The sequence below is a fragment of the Lycorma delicatula genome, chromosome 5, assembly GCF_047948215.1.
Source record: "Lycorma delicatula isolate Av1 chromosome 5, ASM4794821v1, whole genome shotgun sequence".
Taxonomy (NCBI): Eukaryota; Metazoa; Arthropoda; class Insecta; order Hemiptera; family Fulgoridae; genus Lycorma; species Lycorma delicatula.
The window spans coordinates 129,235,238-129,258,029 of NC_134459.1; the positions used below are offsets into that span (position 1 = coordinate 129,235,238).

A 22,792-nucleotide genomic window follows, 5' to 3' on the forward strand; every position below is an offset into this window, starting at 1 on the left:
TAAGTGTGAGAAAAGTTTTTGCAAAATAATACAAGTGTTTCATGGACCATTTAAAAAATAATTTCAACTACCTGGTGAGATCAAAAATGAAAGGAGGCAATCTTTAAAGAAAAAAATAAATAAAATGAAAAAGCAGTGTCATTCCATTGGGCCATCTATTTGTTCGTGATTTATTTAGCCATTTATTTGTTCATGTAGTCAATGGTGAAAATGATATAAAATTATTAATTTTAATGACAAATAAATATTGGTTAGTAAATCTTTGTACTGCTGCATAACAGCATTGAGGAAGTTTTCTGCCATCTTTTGACTGATAACTTAAATATATATTTGAGTGTGTGTGTAATATGTATATATATGTGCATATATACATATTTAATAACTTTTTAGATGAAAAATATGATAAATGGCTGGATACTCTGCAAGAACCAAGTGAATGAATTATCTGAATATAATGACAAAAAATTCAACCAAACCCAACCAATTTTGCTATGTGTTTTAAATAACATCCTGCTGCGGGATTGAAAATAAAATTACATTCATGTTAATATTGTGGTTGACATTCATAAAAATAAAGATCAACAGATTGTTTCTTAGAGAATTATTTTTTAGTACTAGTACATAAATATTATCAAACACTGTAATGGTTTCACATCACACAACAATTAATTTTTAAAAGTGTTCTAAAACTGTTTTTAGATGGTTTGACTGAAAAGTTTTAATTTTTGTTTTACTTGAACAGTTTGGTCTTGATTTTGACTGAACAGCAGGTAGGTTGTTTTTAATGGTTTGTAATTAAAGAGAGAATCAACAATATTCACATCAGTATTGCATAAAATGATTGTAACATTATTATTAAATGTAAAAATTATAGTTTAGGGTCAGTCAAATAAACTTAGATTACCTTTATTAGATAATTGCTTTATATAATTGTAGAAGATTAACAAAAAAAATCCATTTAATTCCTACAAAATTATTATATTTATTTAGAAAATTATTACAGTGTGAAATACTTTTACAATGAATTAAATGACTGAATATAAGATAACACAATCATCTGTCATACTTACCAATAATATCTACTTTGTAAGTGAAATTAATACATGCAAGTATATTACATACAACACATGTGTAATTTCCAGAATCAGTTGGCACAAGATCTTCCAAGGCAATCGACCACTGTCTATAATGAACTACACCAAGATAGCGTTCTGGTGTAATACCATTTTTTAACCAAGTAATATTTGGTGATGGATTACCTGTTATAAAACAGAAATAAAATCAATTCAATAGTAGAACTTATAACAGATTGATTAACATATAATCATATATAATTTTATAATATCGTTTTAAGTAAAACTAAAAGTTGTGTACAGATAAATAAGTTATGTGTAATAAATAATAATAATCTAGTGAGTCCATACATGTATTTATAGAAATACCTTTTAAGGCTGATTGAAAATAACATACCATTTTCTCTAGAATGCTTGATATGGGGCAATTGTTTACAGTTGTTCTTGAGCTTGATCATGGCATTTTTAACCGTGAAATGGTTAAAATCTGGACATGAGATGACCTGCATCTCATTTCAGGCTGATTATGATCTTAGAGCACATGAGATTGACAGAATGCAAGGTACCAACATTGTATGTTTTTTTTTATTTCTTAATAAACAATTACATAGTATTCATTTACTGTTTCAGGTCATTGAATGAAGTGTAAAATAATTCAAAAATCTATAATCTTAATGGAAAAAAACAATGAAAACATACACAGCTGAGAAATGGGAGTATAAGAAAGTTGTCAAGATTGAAAAAAATAAGTTATAGAGGAAATTCATCAACACTCTGGGAATGTGCAAGATGTATGCTCTTAATAAGCACATACAAAACATAAATATACTCAACCATAAAACAACATACCTTCTGCAGGACATTTCAGTCGTAACATATTTCCAGCAGGTTTAGCCACAAATCTATGCATCTGATCAATCTTAGTAAATCGAGGTGGCTTCAATGTTTCATTATCATTTAAAGAACCGGGATTTCCTTCTGTTTTTTAACATAATAAGAACAAAACATATAAGTATCAGATATATTACAAAATAAAAGGAACTATTATGAAATATATTACAGTAAGTCAAAAATTGACTAAAGTAGTTAAATATAAATTTTAATATATATTAAAAATTGAAGAACAGGATGACAACACTTGAAAATTAATTTTATAACAATAAAAGCTGTTGCAATATAAATAATATTTATAACATACGTTGTATGAGTTGATACAAACAAAAAATTAAACAAATATAGAAAAAAGGAAAGGCACAAAAACAGCTCCCAAAAAATAAATAAAATTTAAAACTAGATGGATAGTTTCACTTATTAAGTATCTACTGATGATTAAATCAAACCACCTGCTGAGGTGATTAACTACCTAGTTCTAGATTTTAATTAATTTTCTTCCTTTTTTTTAAAAAAATAATTTCTAAACATTTTCTTTTTTCAAGGTTTCTCTTATTATACAAATTAGATTAATAATAAAACTATAATGATGAATATATATGTAGCAACAAACAATTTCCACAACATGACTGACTGATTTATATGATATTTTTGAAGTTAAAAATATATGCTTTCTAGTAGAGATCAGATCTCTACTGTTGAAATGGAAGGTCTGTAGGCAGTTGCTTTTTTAAGTAGTGAGTACAATTTGTAGCTTGTTAAACCTGTGAACTGTCAGAGCAGGATGTGTCGTTAATTAGAACCTAACAAAGGAATGATAGCCAGAAGTTTTTGTTGAGGAGCCAATAATAATAAACACATGCATTAATGATTGACCTTACATATCAAAAAGCAAAGATTAATTATTCTCTGTATCATCCATAATATGGATTACATTATATAAAATGTAATAATGCTGTTGGTAAACAAGAATTATAAATTCAATACAACACAAAATTGGAACTAAGTATCAGATATATTAAATATTTCAGCAATATTTAAACATTATTTATAACTGACAAAAGAATTATTTTTAAAGTGAAAAACTACTATTTATAAAAACAATCACCAATTCTAGTAATTTCAGCTAGTTGGATACTGATCATTAAATTATCCTACAAAGATTGTGACTCACAGGAAAATTATTTTGAATAACAAACATCTTATAATAAATAATTGTAAAGCATATATTTCAAATTAAATGGAAGTGTTTCATGGAAGTACGCCAAAGAAATAATGACAAACAAAGAATACTGATGAACTTTTTATATTAATATATTATAATAGAGAAATATTACATAATGACAAAGCAATTTTAATTACCAGAATTCACTTGAAGCCAAGCACTACGTAATTCTTTACCACGTGGACTGCTAACCAAACAAGAATACCATCCTTTATCTTCTATTTTAATATCTTGCAATAAAAGTCTTTCAGGATCATTATTATTTTTATTTCCATTCATCTACAAAATTATAAAATTATAAAACTGACAAATTATTATTATTATTATTCTGTTAAAAGCAGTATCTATTGTTTTTAAGAGACTTAATATATCAATACACATAATATATGATAAACAAAACCGTTTTTATTATTTTACATAACTTGTACAATATCATTTAATTTTTTTTTAATGAAATTCTAGAACCCTTTTCTGAAAAAAAATTATTAATTTTTAGCTGGTCTTTGTGCAGAATGGTAGCGTCTTGGCCTTTCATCTGGAGGTCCCGAGTTCGAATCCCGGTCAGGCATGGCATTTTTTATATGTTACAAAATTCCATTTCCATATCCCATGCACAAGCTTCAAGCTTATGTGACGATATCATAAAGTAGAAAAAAAATAGTATGAAATGAGGAGACACCACAAGCGGCCACTCGCTGATTTTGACTTAATAATATTTAACAATGCTTCAAAGTTTTATGAAAAAACTGTAGAAAAATGATGTCAAAATGATCATCCAGTAAATGGATAGGTTGACTAAGAAACAATATTTACATAATCTATAATACAATAACAATTAACAACTTACATTAATCAGTCTTTAATTATTACACCAGATCGTATTTCAAATAATTTCCTAATTCTAGGAAGTATTTTTGATAATTAATATTACTCATGATATCATTATATTATTATTTTTTTTTTTAAAATAAATCACCTTCTACTTTTAAAAACCAGATATTATTTGAAATACTAAACAAATGGTGAGAATGGTAAAATAAATTTATATTCTTAAATACACTAAATAATAGTAAAATTTAATGTTGAAACAATGCAACTACCATTCGACTTAAATCAATAACGTTTAACCTTGGATAACTTTTCTAAATATTAACAGTACAATTACCTATAATATTAGTGTGTTAAAGACATTCTATGCTGAGAAGTTAAAACAAAATAATGAACTTCATTATACTTTGTTCATAACATATACTGCATGGAGTTCTGCATAATTATTTCAAATTTATGTAGAAACTGGAGTCCGCTGTATAAATGCATTTATGTTTACATAATTTTATAGAAATAACAGTAATTAGAAAAATAGATTCTATAATAATCTAAAAACCATCAAAAATAATGTTTCTTTAGAAAGTATTTTGCATAAGTTTTCATTAAATTTAATAATTTGATACTTTACTGCCAAATGTATTCCTGAAATAGTTCTCTTAATAAAGATTAGATGACATTATGCAACTTTGATAGTTCAAATTGTACATTTTATTTTTTTTATTGTTATGATTATTTATTACTTTCAGAAATTTATCTTACTAATATACAAATTTGCTATTATTATAAGTGCTAGTTTAGATTTTAACATTACTAAAATAATTATTTTAAGACATATTTTCAAAGCATTGAAGTGATCAGTGATTTAAATTAACGATGGAAGGTAATGGAACTACAGTATAATAGAAAACTGAAGAACATATATCTTTCATAATATCTAAATTTTATTACATGTCATGAAAATTCTTATTATTGTGATCCTCATTTTTCAATACAGATAAATAAATCAGTTAAGTACATAAAACCATTTATTTTTTCTAGAAATAATGTATAGATAGAAGATATTTATTTGTTACTTCTTTTTTACATTAAAAGAAGACATTTGTAGTAAAAACTAGCATTTCCAACCTGTAGAAATGCATTTTTAAGTCTGTTGACAGATATTTAAGAACTCCAGAAATAGAAAGGTCATATACCATTTATGCTGAACAGTTTTCCTTAATAGCAGAGTACAAATGAAATGAAAGATGTGAACTAGTGGACACAGTAGATCTTAGAAAATGTGTAGGACTCTTTCATTGATATTATGATAGAATTAGAATGATGGGATTAATTTTTTATATGTAATTTACTGTAAGATGCACAGAAAAAAAGATTAGTAATAAATTGGTAAATATTTTTGCTTTTAAGTTACTAATAATTTAATAATATCACAGAGTTAATTGGAAGTTTGCATAGTTTTAGTTATAATTAAATATAGTAAACATAACAAACATTCTGGTTACAAAAAAAAAAAAACAGAAGTTTTTTACATAACATAAATAAGTAAAGAAAAACTTTCATAGATAGTAATTTAAATATAAACAAAACTAATATCAGAATAATATTTTTTCACTTACATTAATATGATACTTATCAAGAGGTTGTGATAAATTAATCTGATTAGGATGCGTATGATTTAGACGTAACCATATTATTTTACTATCAGTTAAAGTTGGTACTTTACAAACAAACCATGTACTATCACCAGCACTAACTGTGGTATTTTTTGGTGATTCTAAAATTATAGGCATCTCTTTTTTATCATCTGTAAATATAAATTAATTAAATTATTAAAAAAGTAAATAAATAAAAACATGTCAGCAATATTAATGAAAATCTAGTAAAAAAAAAAAAATTATAAAGAAATATTAATTTCTCAAAATTAATAATAATATACATTATAATAATACATATTATTAATATACAACTATGTTTTTGTATAATCATTAATACATTTTATTCAGGGTTCTACCTACGAGGGAAAACATTTTAGGACAGAATTATGCATTCTTAATTCTCATTTTAGTATAACAATCATAAAAAAAAGGATTAAAAACTTTTTAATTTAATGATTTTTACATACACTGTTTTTAAGCAATATTATTGCATTCAGGGTCTCCTTAGAGGGTTCATAGAAGAGTTGTATTATAGTTCATAGAAGAGATGCCAAGTTTGAAAATGTGCTCTGGTAAGAAAAAAAATAAGACAATAATTATTGAGAAAACTAAATTTGGTTTTATTTACAACATAATATTCATTTCCTAATTAATTACTGCCTAAGTTATAAAGCAATGTATACTCAAAAAACAATAGTTTACTACTCATCATGTACTAACTAAATGAGATTATTTTTGAGTGCTTGAAAAATTAATTAAAGAAATCAGTGAATTTTAATAAATTTTTGAATGAAGAAGAAACTAAATAAATTTCATTTTAAATAATTGTATAAACAATACCTTTCATCTATGTATATAAGAACATTCTGATAACATGTAGTAAGTTACCAATTATTGTTTCATTTTTTATATTTAATATAATTTTAATTGTTAAAACATATTTATCTGTATATCTGTGGATGAGTCTTATCAGTGTAATATAATTTAGTATACCATTGTAGTTTAATTTGTGTACTCCTGGAGTGCTGCGTATGGGCTTTGTTAGTTTGTTGTATCTCTCTTTGTATTTTGCTTGCTAAAAGTGACACAACTCTCTTTTCAGAAAATACTGGTAATTTTGTGGAGTGACTTTTATATTTTCTGTCATTAACTGTTTTTCTCTCTATTCTATATTTTGTATAATATGATATCTGTAAGTGTGGATTGAATTGGTAAAAAAATAATTTATTTTTATAAATTTATATTTAGAGCTCCTTTAAAATAACTCAGTGATTTTCTTTAAAAACATAAGGGCAGTTTTAGAAAACATCATTGAATTTTTACATGTAATATATAATAATTTTTTTAACAATATATGATATCGTATGATGTAATATTAGTATAATCTTTTAGTTAAATTTAATATCCTAGAATTGCACATGTTTACTAAGAAAAAAATTAATGTTTGTAATTATTATAAAGCAGATGAAATCTAAATATAGATACTAACCATACACTTGAAGTTGTGTGGTGTGTTGTACGCGTCCATATTTATTAGTAGCAATACACGTGTAGTTACCGGAATCAATATCTTGTACTTGATCTAACACTAAGTGATTACTATGTATCAACATCTCTTTACCATTCTTTAACCAACTCATCTTTAATTCAGCATCACCTGTAAACACAAAAATTTTCAAGTAGACCTAATTTATTTAATGTCAAAACTGATTACATAATATGTTTTATAAATTTTTTTTCATCTTGTATGAACACACAGGATCACTTTAGTCAGCCCATTATCCAAGTCTTTTTGAAGGGACTACGTGGTCCTTATGGTCCCAGTACTTTTTTGTATGTTCTGATCTTCATGCTATCTCTAGTGTTGAAAATGTTTATATTGTGAGTTTCTTTCTTGAAAGTATGAAGTGAGTATTTTTGTCCTTGTTGATTTTTTTGTTTAATTTTATCTTTTCTGTGGTGTCTTCTGGTATAAGATTAATTTCCTTCAGATACTCTCTTGTTTTTCTGATTCATTGACATCCTGTCTTGGTGTTTTTTGAGTCAAGATTATACTTTACTAGCTGTTTCAGAAGTCTCAAATCTTGCATCCCCCGTGATGTGTCCAAAGAATCCTAATCTCTTCTTACGCATGGTATCAGTTATAGGTTCTAACTCTTTGAACATTACTGTGTTAGGCATGATCCATCACTACCGGAAGCAGGTACTTTTTCTTTTTCTGATACTTTTTGTTGATGCAGGTTCTCCAATTCTTCTTTCGATTCTCCGGTGTCTGTTGGTCTTTGCTTGCTTGTTCAGGTGGAAGAGTGTTGTAGTTTATTGAGAGTTTGCGTTTATTGATAGGCATTTTTTATTGTAAGTATACCAGGTTAAATTTTTGCCTTTAGGTAGTTTGTTTCATCTTATGTGGATCAAGGTTTTTTCATTTAGGTTGTTTGTTGTTATTTCTCCAAAGTATTTAAACTGGGTTACTATTTTGACTTAATTATTGCTTATGTTTATTTTTTTTTAATTGTGTTGGTTTTGAAGGCATAATTTCTGTGTTTTAGAATAATATTTTGAGCCCAATTTTATTTTCAATGTTTGAAGTTCTTATAAGTTTAACATATTGACAGGGATTTTATGGATCAGTTTCCTTTGTATCAGTTTTGTTTTTATAATTTCTAATACTTCATTATATGTAATGAAAAATGATTACATTTACCATTATTAAAAAGTAGAAAAATCTAATTGTCTGCAGTAAAGCAATAATTATACATTTTACTTGACCTGACAGTATTACGGAACGGAACGCAAGAATGGCAGGAGTTTCAATATTTCTCCCTACTGATCGCAGAGCCTGGACAATGTCCCTTGCTGCTGTATCTTTCTATTATCGAGCTTCATCGGTTATTTAGTGGCGGTTATAAATTTTAAGTTTTATTTATGAACGGATTTGGTAATTTGTGTTCCTATCCATATGGACCATCGTGAAATTTATTTACTGGTTCTGACCGTGAGAGACTAAGCTTTTGAGCCTAGTAATCCCGGCGTGATTCCCCTTCTGTCCATCCGCTGAAGTCCTTTCGGTACCAGCACCTATGGGCTAGCAGGAGTGTGTCTACCGAAGCCCTAGTTATTTGGAGGGAGAAATGTGTCCCATTCTTCGGAGGGAGTCGCATATGCTGACTAAATGAAATTGTGGTCTCTTCGTGGGACGGTGTGGGGTGTTGTCTAGCTTTTTATAGTTTTAACAAAATTTAATTGCGAAAACAGTCACTTTCGCGGCCGGAATTTTCATGCGGTTTCCATTCATAGGTTACGCGATATAGAGGCTCCTAAGCCTGGTTTGTCATTTTTTGATTCTCGTACTGCCTCTTCATGGTGGTTCATTTAATACAGCATGAGGCTGTTTTCTTATACATTGTACAGTACGGTCCTCTCGGCAGATGTCTCAGAGATGGCCGTGTTCGGACACGGCCGCTCTCCCGAACAGTCTGCATGCTGACAGTATTACAATATTACTTTGTATGTTCAGCACTACGTAGTCATTATTCAGCCCAACTATTTTTTTCCTGTTTTTATAAATTTTAGAAATAGAAATGTCTGTATAACTAACATACATACACACACACAATATATATATATATATTTATTATAAAGTAACTTTTACTTTAAGAGTTGATTATGTCATTAAATTAAAAGCATTGGTCTCAAAGTGATCAGTATCCTGGTAGACTGTAAGATTAACTAAATACAGTAACTGATTGGTACTATTATTTGCAATCATACATATTAAAATGATAGAAAATGAGTAAAACAGAAATTTAAAACATTACAATTTCCTCTTCTTATCCATTAATATACAAATCATACATGTCAATGTAAACCATACTTTTTGGGTAATTTTTATATTTTGCATCAAGTTTGTTCTTTGGAGGGGGTTTGACTATACTATTTTAATATACTTACATTAATTTCTGAATATGGTATAATAATTTCTATTTTTTTCAAATAAAATCAGTGATCATAATTTTTTATAGAACTTATTGATATTCCCCTTAAATAAAAGTGGTCAAATTGTTTAGAAAAATATCATTACAAAATTCTAGGAAATTAAAATTACAAAATTTTTTTTATGTTTTGGGTACTGTTTGCTAATGAGTTTTTTACAAATACAAACAAAGAGATTTGTGTGACACAACTATTACATCAGGCAACAGAAATGTTACTGATTGTCCATAGTGCTCTTTTTTATGTCTCAGTAGCAGGCTTCCTATTTCAATGTATCAGAACACACATACTGTGTGGTAAGAAATATTAAAAACATTTATTTTAAAATATGTATTCTGGTTTTAATCCACATTAAAAAAAAATAATGTAAAATACAAATTCTGTTTTAATATATCTGTATGTTCTAGAATTTAATAAATTCTATTGTGTAAAAATATGTTCAAACTAAAACTGAAAAGCTTTTTATATAACAAACATAATCATAATATGATATACAAGATTATATTCTGAAATATTATCATTTTGAGTTGCTTTATTAGATAAAAGCAATTGAAATGGAATTATTTTCATAAAATGTTTTTTTTTTTAAATGGGAAAAGTTTCTGTCTTGAGTACTGTTATAGTATAGTTCTACATATCAAACAGCTTTTTTCTTATATTGTTTAATTCTTAACCCCTAAAAATTTTCTTACTTTCATGCCTTACCTTGCCTTGCTTTAATGGTATGCTTTGTAAATCCATAATACAATTATTCTAAAACAATTTTAATAGTTTTATCTATTCAAAAAATCAGCAGTATTAATATAATTACTTCTAATTTAATCATGCTTAATAAGAGATTGTTCTTATGTGTTTATATTTTTTTATTAATTTCTTACATAATTAATATTAAAGTAAAAATATTACTTAATAAAATGAATCTTACCATCTACTGAACAGTTAATGATATATTTCTGTCCTTTTAATAAAGCAACCATAGCATGTTGTTGTTGAGGATTAGTAAAATGTGGTGTTATATCAGAAGCGATATTGTCATTGTCATCATCCACATCATCATCATGTTTATGATCCATTATTTCTAATGGCGATGATTTTTTTTTATAATCATTTGGCCCATGAGTTATGACACTCAGTGTTATATTTTGCCATTGTTTTTGCTGTTGTACTTTATTATTTTGTACAGTGGTCTTACTTTCTGTTATAAGGCAACTATATTTACCCTCATCTTTACGTTTTACTGGGCGAAATTTCAACCTTTTAACAGAACAATATATATTTATTAAAAATATTAATTTTGAAAACAAAATATAACTTAGTAAAAAAGTAAAAGTCAATTAAAAAGTAAGCTTGCCATAAAGCTAAAAAGTAAGGTGAGCTTATTTGTCTGCATATCTTTAGAAATATCTTATAACCTAAAATGGAGTCAATAAGAAAAGCACAGACTGACAAATTTTATATATTTGATACATGGAAGTGAAAAAGAATGGATTAAATAATAGACTGATAATGAAAAAAATATGGTAACTTTTCAACAAAAAAAAAAAAACCAAAAAAAGATAAAAACATTCATCTTTAGGGCATCTTATAAGAAGAGAAGGAACTTAAAACTCTATTGAAATTAGAAGAACAATGTACAAGGTAAAGAGGAATAATGTAAAGGGATAAAAAATAAATTAAAATGGGAGATGACTGACTGAAAAGAAAGATACAAAAAAGAAATTGGAAGAAATAGGAAGCAAAGAGAACAATGCCAATGCTTATTAGAGGGCCTCAAAAAGATGTGATCAAAAAATGTAGCCTATCCTTAATTATTAAACACAAATTCATGCAAGCATATTTATTTTTTTTACTTCATTGTCTACAAGTTGAGCATACAACAGATATTGTTAAATTAAATAAATTTTATATATAAAAAACACACACAAGCATTAATACATACATAATCATACTGGAATTCCATAAAATAATTATAACAATCAATAGTCATAATTTATGTTTGATATAATCTAAATCTTAATTAATTCACTTCATAATGATACATAATAAACAAACATGGAAAATACAAAATATCTAATTCTTTAAATTTTCTATGGGATGACTTAAGGAAATTTATGTCTTTTAGGTAGATGTCATAAGAAAACCAGCTATTGTAATGGGTATCATGATTCGACTTCTGAAAAATTTCGACATCTTCACGTTTCACATCCCCCAGACCCCAAAACCACCGTCAGTCCAAACGTTTATATACATGTACATATATGTATATATTTCACTTTTTTGTGGACACGATAACTCCCGTAATTTTGCGACAATCACTTTCAATCACTTTGATATATAAAATATAATGACCCAAAATATCAATTGAGTTCGTTAATGGCCAAAATTGGACCACGGACGGTGGAAAAAGGGGGGAGGGGCTTTTTTTCCAAAAACAAAATATCTCTATAACTTTTTTATTAAGCAAAATACTGGATCTGTTTAAAGTTCCTACTACTCTTTGGATAAGGGCCTAAAACTTAAATAAGTTTTAGGATAAGATTACTTAAGATAAGATTACTTAAATAATCTTTTTTGATATCACCAACCACTGGCCCAGGTGGTGGAAAAGTGGGGTTTTGAAGACAAAAAAATCATACCTCCCTTAATAGGCACAGTATAAAATTGGTTTATAGTTATTAGTCCTGTAAACATTACCTAAAACTTTTGTCTGAAACAATTTTTGATATGAGCAACCCTTATGGCAAGGATGACTAAAATGTTGCTGGAATTGTAAGAAGATGGGGTTTGTTGTATGCTAAACATATGAAACTTTTTTCACATGCAACCATTGTCGTATTGAGTAAATTTGAAGTTTTTGTTAACTTTAAGGTGGAAATCTTTTTTATCCCCTACTTAGCACCGATGAAATCTACCTCCACCTTCCAGTGTGCCGAAAGGGATTTTTTTTTTTTAAGTAATACGTTTTTCTTATTGCTCATTTTAAATTAATCAGTAATCATATGAAATCTGCTTAAAAAAATTTACATGAGAAATATAATCCAATATGTTTCAGAAGAAAACTGAATCCATGCTAATTAATAAAACAAGTAATATAAAACAATGTAATTTTGTTAGTGTAATTTTGAAATTAAGTTAATGAAAGTTAAAATATTTTTAAACTCATTAACATATTGCATGTATTACATTGAATTTGGTGTATTAGTTTTGTAATTCTGTTTTACATTGATTCTGCATTCCATACAACCTGATATGTCAAAATACAAAATATCTCAGGGTATATCATCCTGCAAACTGAAAGGCACAAAGTATAGGTAAACTTTCAACTGCTGAAACTACATTGATTTCCATGTCAATTAAATTAAACAACACTAGATAAGTTACACTGCATATTGTTGAATTTTATTACTACTAAATGACCATACCAGTTCATGATACTTTTTCATTTTCTGTGACAATTTCAACAGTAGCTCTCTTCAATCAGCTAAAAATACAGTAAGTGTTTATCTAATCAATTTTCAGATCAAACATACAGGTGGTAGTGTAAATTTCTGATCTGATAACAATAAAAAGTTAATACATTATAAACTTGATAAGCAATGAAATGTAAGTAAGAAATGAGATGTATCAGCAGTCCTGAAGTGCATACTTGTGTATGTAAATGTAAATAAATGAAAAAATTATAGTACTTACCACTGTTTTGAATAGAGCAAAGGTATATCGTTTTTATACCAGATATAAACCAATGAAGTATTACTCATAGTATCTCTTGTACTAGAAAAATTACTACCACAGTAAAAAGCAAGCCTTTCACCAAGTTCAGCAACATCCTCCAACCAACCATCTGTAAAAGGATAAAACAAAAACAGATAAATAACTACTCTACATACAAAGTAAATGATCATTAAGTTCATTAATGATCAGTAAATGATCATTAAGAAAGTAAAAATTTTATAAAATTTTTACTGATGAAATATAAATGCAGCAAGTTATTGAAATATAAAGATCAGTAGGATAGTCTACATTTGATCCTTTACTTTTTTTTTAATCTTAAGCAGGGTTAACTGAAGTGTTTGTTAGTCACTAATAAATATGAACAGGATGAAGTGAAACTGCAACCACTGTTGATTAATTTTGATCATCGAGAATTGGGTTATTAAAAAAATTATTATAAGTGTTGACATGAGGTAAGGGTAGATTTTGTTTACATCTTTTAATATGAAATGACATTTAAGATGCTACTATCAGAGATATTTTGTTGTTATAGAATTAACAGACTGAAAGGGAGCAGTTTTCCATCTTATTTAGAACCCAGATTTAAAAAATTAATTGAAAAATCAAAATTTAAACTCAATAAAATTGTTTACAGCAAACCTTGACTACATGAACTAATATTGAAAGATTGCCATCACCTAATAGCTAGATTTTTATGGAATGAATTTTATTTTCTATAAAGACACTAAATTTCACCTCTGTTAAATGGCCTCCTGCTTCTCCAACATGGCCATTAAACAATACAAGATTATTGGTTGCTTTTGTTTAAAGACCATTTCTAAGATGTAGTGTCATAAAAACTATCAAAATAAATAAATATTCATTTTTAAATAACAATCATTTTGTTTTTAATATTTTGAAATCCTTACTTTTTTATGATTGTAATAACATAAATATTGTACTATAGATTACATACATAGGTTTCTAATAATTTATGATTTTTAATCTCTGGTTGAAAGAAGGTACGATATAGAGCATTCAGAAAGTCTCTGTGCACTATACTTAGAGTTACACGGTGCATTCTGTTCTTTCGGTGTTAGGTTGGTTACCCTGTGGGTTTGTTGGGCGTTGCTGAGTAATAAACCAAGATGTCAGTTGTTTAGTTGTGATCTGTATGCTTTGTTTTGTGTTTTTTCGTTTATTGAAATCAATAACTGTGAGAAACATCATGGTTTTTTCAGTAGAGAAACCCATTTTTCTCATTGAACATGTCTTTTTGTGAATATGACAAGTATACTGATTTAGTAAAGCACAAGTTTTCTGAAAAGTTTTCAAAAACTCCTGTTCCTCACCGCAATGCAATTTGAACTCTAATCAAAATATTTCAGACAACAAGACTCTGTTGATGATGTTGATCAAAGTGGAAGACCACCTAAACTAAATGAATATAAGCTTCTTGATATTTCACATGTTATGACCGAAAGTCAAAGTCAATACATAAGTTAGCACAGCAGCAAGATATTGGACTTTTTACCGCATATAAAGCTGTAAGGAAAGAACTAAAGCTTTTCCCCTAAAAAGTAATGTGTGTTCAAGAACTGAAGCCTATAGATCATGCCAAAAGACTACATTATTATCAGTGGTTTAAACATTTTATTGACAAAATTATTCTGTACGTACCCTCGACATTACGTTTACACATAAAGCAAGGTTTTTTATCAGGGAGGATATATTAATTCCAAAATACACAACTGTGATGGACAACTAACCGCCATGAATTCCACGAACAATCTTTATACGAATTGAAAATTGCCATCTGGGTCAGTGTGAGTAGAACGCGCATTGTTGGTGAAATCTTATTTGAAAATACAGTTAATAGTGATCGTTATTGTGCTGTTTTAACAAACTTCATTAGTTAGTCAACAGAAGTGGAAATAAATCACTGTTGGTTCCAACATGATGGTGTCATAGCATACACAACTAACAAATCAATAACTTTTTTAAAAAATTTTACAATGATTTTTTTTTTTACAAATGTCTTTGATAAACGAATAAATCATTTTGAGGACTTTATGACCTGCACGATCGCCCTACCTGCTCCCTCAGATTACTTTCTATGGGGAGGCAGTGAAACAAGCAATGTATTGCAACCATACACAATTGACAAAATTAAAACCGCAATAACAGCATACATATGAGACATTTCTGTACATCAGATGGTTAAAATGTTTGAAAAAAAATTGAAATGAACGAAATGTTGTACTTGTGTTGGAGGAGGTCATTTTCAATGCCTTCTATAGACTATTCCGGTTATTGTAATATTGGTTTTTATAAAATAATGAAATAAAAATACAAAATAATAAAGAAAGTTTTGTCATTTTTCATCCAAAATTTCAGTGCACAGCAACTTTCCAAACACTCTGTAGTTTAAACAAAACAATTAAAAAATTTAAATATAATAAACTAGCAGTGTTTATTGTTGCTGAAATTTTATTTCACTAATAACTTCTGATTTTTTTTCATATTTTTACTTCCTTATTCAAATTACAAGGAAGTATTGTAACTGAGAAAAATTTCGGTTTGCAGATTTCAATGGAAATATTCATTGACCATCGCTGAATCCATTTTGACTAGTTCTGACGTGACGTCTGTACGTAGATATGTATGTATGTATCTCACATAACTCAAAAATGATTAGCCATAGAATGTTGAAATTTTGGATTTAGGACTGTTGTAACATCTAAATGTGTACCTCCCCTTTTGATTGCAATCAACTGGACTAGAAAGTGTCCAAAAAAGCTCAAAATCCAAAAATTTGGATTTTTGGCTTTTTTTAACTGCAGTAATAAGCCCTTATTGAGAACTTTTCAATGATATTTCATAAGTGGTACTTATTTTCATTGGTTAATGAAATATTTGAATTTTACAAGGCAAAGGTACATTGGTTCAAATCTGACTTCATTTCCTTGTTTTTTTAAACTTTTTTCTAAATATATTGATTTATTAATAATTATTAACCTCTGATTATAAAAATCTTTTACAATAAATAATAACAAAAATATATTTAAAAAAAATTATAAGTTATTAGTAAAATAAAATTTTATGCAATTCAAAAAAATGTGTACATGCAATTTAATAGGTGTACAAGGAAGTCATGTGGTGCCCAAATCAGATTTTTTTTTTTAATTACTGTAACAATTTTTAAAAAAATGCAGAAATTTCATATTTTTTGAATTTTATTTCTTGCAATAAAAAAAGTTATCTTTTCATGTCATATTATGTTTTAAAAAAATGCTTCATTTTTCTTACAAGTTATGTTTAAAGCATTCTTATTGCTGCTTAGACAGAACAAAACAATCTAATAAAATCTTAATGTAATGAAAAGAATCTCCTTTCTCTTATTGGTTTGGTAAATTTTATGATAAGACTACCATACTGTATAATTTTTGTGACATAAATGCCATTTTTACAATTAGATTAAGAAAGAAATGTCTACTTGCTTCACTGCACAGACTGTATTTTGTACATAATGAACTGAAAGATTTATATTTCCATTCAATTTTTTGTAAATAATTTTCAAAGTAAAAAACTTGGTTTATTTATTTGACTTAACTGGATGCTTCTCTGTCAATTTTTTAACTTTACAGTCAATCCTGTAGAATCATTATTTTAAAACCTTAAACAGTGCTGTTGTGAGGATGAGGTAAATTTCCACATTTAGGTACAGTTTTCAACATCAGATACTGGCTTGGCAATTTAAATCTTTCATCCCATTTTTTATAAAATTGATTGAAATTTTTATAGGAATTCTTCAGAGTTCCACTCTCTTCTAATAAATAAATAAATAAAAAATACATTTCCCTTTAACAGGCATTGATTCAATAAACAAGATTAACTATCTAATAATAATAAACTAAATATCTGATTAGCTAATAGTGTAAACATAAACAAGCCAAATTTATTTTTAGATCTTCTTTCAGGTACTACCTTGATCTATAAAGTAATCAAATGAAGAATTTGCATGTTATCTAAAATGTGGCAATGAATATTCACCTTCATCTAATTTGAGATATGATGTAAATAAATAAGAAGAAAAATATCTTTGATTTTTTTTATCAAACAAGGTTAAGCTTATTTTATTTAAAATGCACTGTTTTTTTAAAAAAAAAATATATATATATAATTCATCCTTTTTATAATCTTTTTATCTCATCTTCTAAAATAGATTTTATAAAATAAAGTGTTACTGAGGACTTCAGAAACAATTGTTTTCTTTTTTTATTTTAGCTACTAAGATTATCACACTATAAAACAAGCTAGAATTCTTCATTAAAGTATTCTTCCATCATCAGCTATAAATACAGCTGAGAAAATACGTAATTAACAATGGAATAGGAAAAAATTCAACAGAAAACAATATTATAGAAAATTAAAAACAGCGTACAGTGTATAAGTAGAAATTAAATATAAGCAAATGCTATTTCCCAAGAATAATAAAGTGTTAGAAGAGAAATGAAAAAATTGAATAAAAATAAATGTGAAGAATGCAAAAGTTATTATATTAAGTGAGAGAGAACATGACCTCTGGCCTTGTCGTTTGGCTTTATGGCCTTTATCAAGATAAAGGAAGGAAGAATAGAACAAGTTAAAAAATACAGATATTTGGGTATGTGCAAATGGAGAATCAGAAGAATGGAGTGGAGATCAAAACATATTTTGCTTAGTAAAAGCAAAAAATGCTTTTAACAAAATTATTACATTATGATTTAGATTTAGAGCCAAGTGGTTGATTACCAAACACATTCATTGCTTGTATGAGTGTGAAGCACTTATAAATAAGGGCAAAGAGATAAAAATGATGACAAGATAGATGAAATCAAGAATGAAGGGTATTAGAAAATCAAGGAGCGTGGGACAGGAACAACGGGAGAAACTGCGATGTAAGAGGCCTGCTACTTGAGAAAACATCAACGATGATGATTATGATCAAATACGGTAAGGAAAGTCATGAGTGAAGCTTTTTTTTATTAATAATAATTTTAAAAAATTTGAATTTTCTGCATCTTGATTTATGGTAAAAATAATGTATGTTCAAGTAATTTCGATTAATGTTTTCTAAATTGTTTATTTATTTTTTAAATTTTATTTTATTGATTAATATGTTCCTGGATCTGTTATACTATTATTTCATACACTTATTATTTTTATATATTAATGTGAACTTAAACAAAACCATAGTTTTGTTTATTATAAGTTAATTGATTAATTTTATAAAATTGCAGTTGACAAGGTTTTACCATGATATCCCTCATTCTGTCCAGACAAATGTTCAGGAATTTCCATTTTTATCAATGGATTAGCACACCTATCCACTCCTGATAGAATCTACACCAAGTGTCTGATCAAAATAAAATGTTTATTTATTTACTTATTGATGAGTGATGATGAGATGAGATGTACTGAAGATGTTATGAGACAGGAACAATTACAATGCTACTACAGACTGAATCTGTAAAACATAATTTTTTGATCCAATAGGAGAAGAACAAAACTATTTAATATATAAACTGTATAATATATGTACTTTTTAATGTTATACTGTACAAATCAGAACCAGTTTTGGCTCTGGACAAGAGGAAAACTACCCCTATCTATGCTAATCAAAAAGAATTCTAGTTTTTTATTTTTCTTCTAGCCTTCCTCTTTCTTTATTTTCTGTCCAGTTTTTCTTGGATAGGTACTAATGGGAAGACATTCTGTCAGCAAAGTTGTACAAAAAATGAGATTAATGGCCAAGTTGCCTGTTACATAAAGCTAAGTCTCCTGCTCTTCCTTAAATATAATCCATGATCATTTTATAAATAAAAAAATCATTATATAGTGTTTGCATGAGTGGTGTGTTTTACCAAGAATGAATGTTGTCAAATTAACAAATTACTTATTCATGTAATGTCATGTTATATTCATGCACATCGCTACCACACTTCTGCTAATATTTTTATTGCATTGTTGATAAGAAAGACATAATGATAAATGAAGCTAGGGATTATACTCTCTGTAATACTCTGTAAGTTATGAGGATGGTATCTACTGTCTCAACATCACAGTAATAACTTTGTATGGAACTTATATTACAATAGGAAGTGAAATTTGTAGTAAAATCACAAATACACTAAGACAATTTCTCCTAACTAGTGGAGATAGTGTTATCAATGGAGACACTCCCTCCTATGGAAAGTGGCACATTAATTTATAACTTTACAATACCTGTCTCAAAATTTCTTTTGGCTGTAGCACATAAAGCATCTGAGGTAACTATATGACTAATCAGAATTTCTTTCTCATAAAATAATAACATTCATCAAAAATCATTTGTTGTGATGTGCAGAATGAACAAGCCACAGATAGAAATGGATATTACCTGGCTTTTGGTGGGGTTGCTATGCTGATATATACAGTCTAATTAACTCAGTGAAGGAGCAAATATGAAACTACTTCACTCCTTACTTTGCTTTTAAATGTTATTCCTGAGAATGGTTATACCATTTTTGGGAATGATTTATATTATATGACAGATTACCTATAATCATTACAGCTATGGCACCTTAGACCCACCGGGTTGGTCTAGTGGTGAACGCGTCTTCCCAAATCAGCTGATTTGGAAGTCGAGAGTTCCACCGTTCAAGTCCTAGTAAAGCCAGTTATTTTTACATGGATTTGAATACTAGATCGTTGATACCGGTGTTCTTTGGTGGTTGGGTTTCAATTAACCACACATCTCAGGAATGATCGAACTGAGAATGCACAAGACTACACTTCATTTACACTCATACATATCATCCTCATTCATCCTCTGAAGAATTATCTAAATGGTAGTTACCGGAGGCTAAACTGGAAAAAAAAAGCTATGGCACCTTACATGTGTATATACAGCAAAACAAAGAAGAAAATAGAGAGAAGAATGATGGGTTAAATAATTGATTTAATAGAAGAGAATAAGAAAAAAGTGATTTTTAAAAATTTATAATTCAATATGAATATGAAAGCAATGCACCTAAGTTCAGTAGTTTATTAACCAATTCCACAGCAACTAAAAGTATTGTTACCTAGACTAACTCAAATTATGACTGATTGCAATAAAACATTTTTGTCAACCCAAGGAAAGAGAATAGGCATAAATATTTCTTTCTTAACATACCATGGCATTTTCATATAAACAAAACAATCACTGTATTAGATATTTAATATGAGCTTATAATTGCATATAAATTTTTATGTTTGTATAAAAAGATTTTTTATAAAGATCTGTTAAGAAATTTTCTGATCCTTTGTATACTCAGAAAAAACTTATGAATTTATTCATCTGTATGTTATATATATATATACACATTTATATAGAATAATATTTTTTACCCGGTAAATAAGTTATATTCACACCCTACTGACAAATAAAATAGAACAAAGCAAACCAATTAAAAAAAAAAAAAAAATGGATTATAGACAGACTAGTTTTAGCTCCTAGGTTTTTTTTATACAGATGTTATTAGTATTACATAACTATCATTAATCATTGAACATGTAATCAAACTATAGAAGGATGTCTTTCCTACTTGCTAGATATAGACATTAAAAAAAAGGAAAAGAAAAATTCAATTTTTGTCTTTTTAAAAAAAAAGGTATCACAAATGTGTCATAATTAAAAAATCAACGTGAAATATGATAAGTAAATTTGTAATTCACCTTTAATTCCTCCTTTTTTATTTTCTTAATGTGTATGTTGTAATCTGCTCAACTAGTGAACAATAAGCAACTCCCCCATGGCTCAATGAGATGATATGTAAATGAGGTTAAGTCTTGTATAGACTCAGGTTGACCATTCCTGAGGTGTGTGGGTAATTCAACCCCCAATCACCAGTATTCACTACCTAATACTCAAATCCATATAAAAGCAGCTAACTTTTACTAGGATTTGAACCTCAGAACCTTCGACTTCAGAAATCAGCTATTAAACAACTACTTGCAATGTAGTTAACTACGAGACTGCCATTTATTTATTCATAAAAAAGTTATACAATTTATTAAATTAACAGAAATTGTGTACAGTAATAGTTGAATACAATATGTCATTTCATGATTGGTTAAATTCCTGAATTCCCAATTTTTTCAACCAATTATAAAATATTTTTGTGATTTTAATTGTAATAATTAATACACAAAAACAGTCATTAAAAATACTTTTAATATGACTTTGATAAGTTAAGTGTAGCTAAATAGTACAATAAAAATTTAATTGTTAGTTCACTTATATTTCTATATTCCAATTTATGCATGCATGTTTATTTATTTACTTTATTAAGAAGATAGTATAAACATGGTTTGAGTGTTAAATATAAACACAGCATTGGTTTAAAGTTTTTATTAATCAACAAGCTGTGTTATTTTAATAAGGTATTGTATGTCTTGTTATATTAAATTATTATGTTTTTTATTAGGATAAGCTTTCTTTATAGTCCCAATCTGGCTGTCATAAAGATTATGCACTTATATAAAGCTTAAATGTATTTATAATAGAACATTTGGAAACACCATAATATAAATACATTACAAAATGTGCTCAACAAAAAACATTGTATTATTATTGTTTAATCTTTTGTATCATATCAGTAAATATTGTGTTATTTTATTTTATTATAACTTTTTAAGTATTACTCAAGAGTGTTTTTAACCCAAAAACAGTAATTAATTTGGAATATTATTTCAAAAATAATCTTTAATTATAAATTCCAAAATGGTGGCCACGTAACAGCTCTATAAATATTAATTTTATAGAATTATTTTAAAAAAGTTAAACATTTTATTGTGAACAAAATGACACCTCATTTATTCAAATTGGTTGCTAAATAACAGAAGTGTGACTGAAATTTTTAAGTGAATCGCAAAGATTATGCAATGTAACAATTTTGTGCTTATCTGTTATTAGTAATAATAGAAGTTATTTTAATTCTATTAATGAAGGAAGTAAAACAGGCACAATTTTAGGAATTTTCAAAGGAAAAAAAATTTTAATTTACTTATTTTGTAGATGATGTTGGGTACATGTACACCAAATTTCCTTAAAATATCTATTCTTTAGATATAAATTTTTATTGAAAAAACACAAAATGGCAGACAGAGGGAAAATGAAGTAAGATAGGGCAGTTGTTCACATTAACATTTATGTTTATTTTGATGTCCAGAATTAGTTTGTTAAGTTTAGCCAAAAAAAAACACCCTCCACACTCCCTCAACACTCATATGTGCAACTTTTAGTATAAACAATAGTCACTTATTCTTAAAAGTAATCATAACCATCTAGACAACAGAACTTTCCTTTCTTTTTCCTGTTTAGCCTCCGGTAACTACCGTTTAGATAATTC

The 22,792-nt window shown here is 27.6% G+C and overlaps 1 protein-coding gene across 2 annotated transcripts in view; it reads right to left on the bottom strand.

The window, feature by feature from the left end:
* LOC142325390 (fibroblast growth factor receptor homolog 1-like) overlaps positions 1-22,792 on the bottom strand; it is a 194,376-nt gene that overhangs the window by 49,774 nt on the left and 121,810 nt on the right. For both annotated transcript variants that reach the window (XM_075367110.1, XM_075367111.1), the window contains exons 4-10: positions 13,356-13,506; positions 10,591-10,919; positions 7,162-7,329; positions 5,634-5,821; positions 3,327-3,468; positions 1,923-2,051; positions 1,071-1,259 (exon numbers count right to left, since the gene is read on the bottom strand). In XM_075367110.1, coding sequence (XP_075223225.1) covers positions 1,071-1,259; positions 1,923-2,051; positions 3,327-3,468; positions 5,634-5,821; positions 7,162-7,329; positions 10,591-10,919; positions 13,356-13,506 — 1,296 coding nt within the window. The remainder of the gene's footprint in view (positions 1-1,070; positions 1,260-1,922; positions 2,052-3,326; positions 3,469-5,633; positions 5,822-7,161; positions 7,330-10,590; positions 10,920-13,355; positions 13,507-22,792) is intronic.